This window comes from Juglans regia, unplaced genomic scaffold (assembly GCF_001411555.2).
Source record: "Juglans regia cultivar Chandler unplaced genomic scaffold, Walnut 2.0 Scaffold_7, whole genome shotgun sequence".
NCBI classification, from domain to species: Eukaryota; Viridiplantae; Streptophyta; class Magnoliopsida; order Fagales; family Juglandaceae; genus Juglans; species Juglans regia.
This window is the reverse complement of record NW_023361867.1, coordinates 184,783-191,041: the sequence shown is the minus strand read 5'-3', so window position 1 is coordinate 191,041 and position 6,259 is coordinate 184,783. Positions and strand designations below refer to the sequence as shown.

Here is a 6,259-nt window from a genome sequence, read left to right as displayed (position 1 = left end):
CTAGCCTCTTAGTTAAACACACCAAGTCATAAGCTTATTTAGCAACTTGTGACTCTAGTAAAAATCCTCTATTAGCCTTTTCTTGTAAAAAGGAAAGAGGTGAGAGTTAAAGTTTTGCTAGTGGGGAAGCTTTGTGGGTGTCATTTGGGGTGAGGGGAAAAATTGTGTGATTGTAATAATTTTTTACATAGTGTATTTTCTTCTCTGGGTCTGGTGGTTTTTTCTCCTGTTTTGGGAGTTTCCACGTAAATTCTTGTGTTATTATTATTTCTCTGTTTTTCTTCATATTTCACCAAAGGTGGATTCTAGGGGGTGAATTTAGGAGGTCTAAATTCCTAACAAGTGGTATCAGAGCCACTAGGTTCTTTTTGGTGGGTGGAGCTTTGGTGTGGTAGTGTGGATACGTACAGTCTAAGGAGGTTCTGTCTAGGAGATTGGTATTTAAGTGGTCCAGTGTGACCCTCCAATCTTTCCTGGGAACCTTGAAGTTCTGTCTAGGAAAGATTATAATCTTTCCTGGGAACTTACTTAGTGAGTACCATTCATTTCTACGGTAAAATTCATCGAGGCAATGTCAGGAAGTAAGATTTCAAATTCTATCAGATATGAGGTGGAGAAATTTGATGGGAGAATCAATTTTGGCTTGTGGCAAGTTCAAGTCAAGGATGTTTTGATTCAATCAGGATTACACAAGGCATTGAAAGGCAGACCAACCCCTGAAGTCAGCAGTGATACTAGCGTGACTGATCAAACAAAGAGCAGATCTGTAATGAGCGATGAAGATTGGGAAGATCTGGATTTGAGAGCAGCAAGTGCGATACGTCTGTGCTTGGCCAAGAATGTTCTTGCAAATATACATGGAATATCTACGGCAAAGGAACTCTGGGAAAAGCTAGAAGAGTTGTATCAGACAAAAGGCGTCTCAAATCGGGTGTACCTAAAGGAGCAGTTTCATACACTGCATATGAGTGAAGGTACGACTATTTCAGATCATTTAAGTGTTCTCAATGGTATTGTCTCTGAGCTAGAATCTATTGGAGTTAAAATTGATGATGAGGATCAAGCCTTGAGGCTCATCTGGTCTCTTCCATCTTCCTATGAGCATATGAAGCCTATTTTGATACATGGGAAGGAGAAAATAATTTTTTCAGAGGTTACCAGTAAACTCTTTTCTGAAGAGAGAAGACTAGGTGGTGGAAGAAATGGTCCACCTGTGAACTTAGCAGTGGTAGTAGCTGGTAATGGGAAGAAGAAGAACTCCATGAAGATGAAAGTAGTCTGCTGGGGGTGTGGACAATCTGGGCACGTCAAGAAAAATTGTCCAAGAACAGGAGCAGGTTCGGCAAGTGGCTCCAAGTCAGTAAATGGAGATACTGATAATGAAACTAACGTTATGTCCCTCTCCATGGAAGAAGATGTCTGTTAAAGGGACATGTACATCCTCATGGCATGCCATTAAGTTGTCATGATAGAGGATGTGTTAATGTTAGCGGGTCCACAAATTTGCACACAAGCATTGGTTTGGCATTAATGTAGGGTGTGGTGGATATTTATGTCGATGGCTGATGAACTTCCAGGAAAGCCAAACGTGGAAGTTGCACCATAATTTTTCAGCAAGGTTATTTTTCGACATGAGCCGAAATTGAAATGCTTGGAATTGGTTTATTCTGAGTGGGTATGCTTTTATGGTGGAGCATGATAGCAGAAACTATGAAGATCTTCATTGCGGTGGAGCGTGGCTGTGGGATCAGCCAAAGTCGCAAGGTGGAGATTGTTGGGTTTGTGCTCCTTTGGAATCCCACACCGATGGGATTTGTAAAGGGAGCCAAGGCCCATGCCTATAAATAAGAGGGCCTAGCCTCTTAGTTAAACACACCAAGTCATAAGCTTATTTAGCAACTTGTGACTCTAGTAAAAATCCTCTATTAGCCTTTTCTTGTAAAAAGGAAAGAGGTGAGAGTTAAAGTTTTGCTAGTGGGGAAGCTTTGTGGGTGTCATTTGGGGTGAGGGGAAAAATTGTGTGATTGTAATAATTTTTTACATAGTGTATTTTCTTCTCTGGGTCTGGTGGTTTTTTCTCCTGTTTTGGGAGTTTCCACGTAAATTCTTGTGTTATTATTATTTCTCTGTTTTTCTTCATATTTCACCAAAGGTGGATTCTAGGGGGTGAATTTAGGAGGTCTAAATTCCTAACAGTACTTAGGGGTCTTCAGCTATGCCTCCAATCTGGGATCACAAAGTTAATGGTGGAATCAGACTGCAAGACAGTAGTGGACAGTCTGCAACAAGAGGCACTACAAACTACAGCATGTTTAGGAAATTTGACCTTAGAAGTTAAAAGATTAATGTCTCTTTTTGATGTTTGTTTATGTCAACATGTTAATCGATTAGGTAACTGTGTTGCTCATAAGTTAGCTACAATGGCATGGAATGTGGACGATTTGATTGTGTGGGGGGATCTTGTACCTGAGTCTATCGCCCATGTTATTTGGGTTGATAAGATCTCTTGTAATCCTTGATGCAAAATAGATGAAAGCCATTTCTTATAAAAAAAAAAAAAAAAAAGTAATATGCAAGTTCTGCTTCACACAAGGTCATCCGTGTGTACTAATACTCGTAAAGTATTTATTCATACACACGGATATTTACAGAAACAATATTTATTCATGTGAATAATGAAAATACTACTTTTATGAGTATTTGTACGCACAAATGACTGTTCACAACTTCACATACCAGATAATCATAGAGCTCGAGTCTCCTTTTTATGATCTTAACTTTCTGCCACCATTAAATTTTTGTCTGTACATCAGAATCTGTTTTTTTTAGTTTTGAAATAGGTCTTTTGTTGGACCCATTTTGTCTGTGCATATTCCTGTCTCCATTTTCACTCTCATTTGTGGTTAATATCCTTCTCAGCCTTTAGGGTGGGTTTCCTTCAGCCTTCATATATGTATCTAGTGACTTTTGGTTTATATTGCTTTGTCTTCTTTCTCATCCATCCAATATTCGCTCGCTTATCTCGATCCTTACCATTGAGATGATTTTTTTTTTCTGTCATGAGACACTAGTCATTGAGATAAGTACTTATTTATTGTATAACTTGTATATATATGTGTACTTATGTAAAATTCTAGACATAAGTCCCATATTACTGCACACCACTTAAAAATATGTGATTTTACTCTTTTACCCTCATATTGAACATGTGATTTTACTATTTTACCCTCGTAATATGAAATATGAGAGTAAAAGAGTAAAATCACATGTTTTTAAATGGTGTGCAGAGTATGGAACTTCTGTGTAGCACGACTCGTAAATTATTTATGCCATGCACTGTATGTGGATATCCCTTTCATATATTTATTTTCCGCATGCATATGAGGTGTTTTCATTGTATTAATCTGTGAATAGACAGAAAATGAGTTGAGTTGTGTCAACAAGTTTTAAATTGGTTTTACCATGAAATGAAAAAGAAAATCAGAAATTGTTCTGCCAGGAGTTCATGACAGAAATTGTTCGGTTTGGACTGTGTGTTGAGTACGGTTGTGGCAAAAATATGCCAGAGGTTTCTAGTGGGTTTTTAATGCTGGTTATTTTGGTGTGGAGGGAAGTGATTTTTAGGGTTGCAAGATATATCGAACATCTTTTTTTAGGGTTTCAACCAAATGGGAAAGTAATGATTCCCTCAAAAATTATTTTCAGGACTAAGAAAAAAAGAGGAAAAAGTTGTCACACTTGCTTATGAATATAGATGGATGCTTATTTGCATTAATATTTCTAGTAGCTAGCTAGGAGATGTTTACTAACCAATTAAGATAGCAAGTAATTGATCTTCACATGACTTGAATTATGTGGGTCTCTCTATATATTGCTAAATCATATCATATGTGTTGTAGCCCGAATATGTGATGCGGATTCTACTGAATTTACCGCAGAAAGAAGATTTGCACACCCAGCTGCCTACGGTTCCACCAGACAAACTAATGTAAAGGAAAATAAAGCATGCATTTCCAATTCTGTTAAGTTTGTTAGTATGCGCTGGCAGAATATTATTTATTTCATTCTTGTAATATATATATAGTGGTACAGATAATGTATTCAATACAAGATATACGATTAAGCACTCTGTTTATCATCTCAACCTCTCGTCTCTTCATCCTTTGGCTCTTCTCTGCGCCATCCTTAATAGATTAGGTCAACCAATAAATTTAGAAATCCATAATTTGTAGTGTTCTCTTCTGTTTTGGAGTCTTTCATCATTTGGAGTTACTTGTTCTATGCTCTGTTTCGAATTGGAGTCTTTGTTTAATCCAGTCTAGTGTCTAGTTTGATTTGGATGACGTTATTTGCATTATCTAATTCATGTTTCCTAAACGTTTATTATGCATAGTCTAGTCTACTGTGTAACCTTAGCAAAAATACAACACAAAATGAATACTTAATGACTAAATTAATCAAATAATTGAACAAGACCATAGGTACTGAAAAGGGTTACAGGTTAACCCCCCTACAGATTTGCTTTCACTCATATCCAAGGTAGAGTTAGCATGATTATTCACACCACAAACTTAATTACTTTTATTCATGCTACAAATAAATAACTATTGTTGTGATGGAAAATTTAGTATTTACAGGACTCCTACCAACCCCACTCAGAGTGACCAAGCCTTTAGCCTCCAAATAGCTGTTGAAGAGCACTGGTTTGAAACTCTTTCAACCTTCTGTTTTATCTTCCTCCCTTGTCTGATGGCATTCTCTGGAACACTCTCCACTGCTTTCTTTATGTCGACCTTTACAATGTGGTGATCGAAAGTACCCTTGGATGGTATGACCGAGTATGAACCCGGAACAAATTTGTATGGTGAATTTGGCGATACCAAAATGTAATCCACTCGGGTTCCATATTTGCATGTCCCCTGCACATCTGCTCAGGCAAAAGTTCACAATCAGATCAGATTTTCTTTAGGAAAGAGAAAATGATTAAATTTAGAAACTCAGCCAGATTGAGCTAAGATGTCAAGGTCAAGTACTTTGGCCTTTGGCAACGATGACCACTGGCTCGCATTCTCCAGCAAAGTCCTTTGCATCGTTGTAGCCTTTACCCTTCAAAAACTTCGTCACCTCTACCTTTGGAGTAGGCTTTCAAATCTTCTCATAATACTGCAACTCATATATATATATATATATATATATGTTCTTATGATGCATCCCGAACCAGAAGAGCACATATTCTAATGATTTTTTTTTTCCAAGTGAAAACCTATATTTATATAAACTGAAGAATACCAACAGTATATAAGTGAAATTATATATATTATAATGATAGCCCAGTTAGTGTTAAAGAATATAATTGTCTATATTTTGACAGTGATATGATTTGTTTTTCCTTTTTTATTAAGACACACATGTGACCTTAAGGTGGAGTAATATATCTCAACTTATGCTTCAAAGTGGCTTTGCTGTGAAAATAATGTACTTCTGCAATTATGCATTTGTTGTTATAATAATATAATAAATATTTCAAATTTTTCAAATTTTAAAATAATAATAATATTAAAAAATAATATTCTAATAATATTTTATTCAACTTTTAACTTTCATCTCAATTCACTATCTAAACCACACTTTGCCAAATGAACTATTTTTGGATTGAAAGAATCTCACTACTATTTACTATTATTCACAAATTTTAACTCACAAATCTTACTACTATTCACAAATCATCTCAACTCATCACATCTCTTTCAACTTTCATCTCAACTCGCTATCTAAACCGCATTTTGCCAAAGGAACTATCTTTGGGTTGAGCATCTCAACTCATCTCACTACTATTTATTACTATTTATAAATTTTAACTTACAAATCTCATTACTATTCACAAACAATCTTAATTTATCTCATCTTATCTCATATCTGAATCCAAACGGGACATAAATTAGATAAACAAAATTTTGCAAAATGACAAAATATATATGCAAATGAACAAATTAATATGAAAAACAAAAAACAAAATAATATAACGATAAAATAATATAACAAAAAAATAAACCCAAAAGAACGATAAAATAATATTATAACCCAAATGAACGTCCATCTAAATATGAAAAATAATTACAAAATATATATGCAACATAAGTTGGCTGAAAACTCATTAGTCATCAGTCCCATTAGAAAAGAACTCATCAGCTCTAGTTTGTATGCACAATATTAATGGAACATTAATATAACGAACGAGGAAAAAGGTAAATCAACGGCT

General features: G+C 35.5%; 1 protein-coding gene across 1 annotated transcript; it reads left to right on the top strand.

Moving 5' to 3' along the window:
* Window positions 1-571: 571 nt before the first annotated feature.
* On the top strand, window positions 572-1,426 carry LOC118346128. The gene is made up of 3 exons (XM_035687164.1): window positions 572-581; window positions 684-974; window positions 1,152-1,426. Exons 1-3 carry the CDS (start codon window positions 572-574, stop codon window positions 1,424-1,426), a joined length of 576 nt encoding a protein of 191 aa, XP_035543057.1.
* The last annotated feature ends 4,833 nt before the right edge of the window (window positions 1,427-6,259 follow it).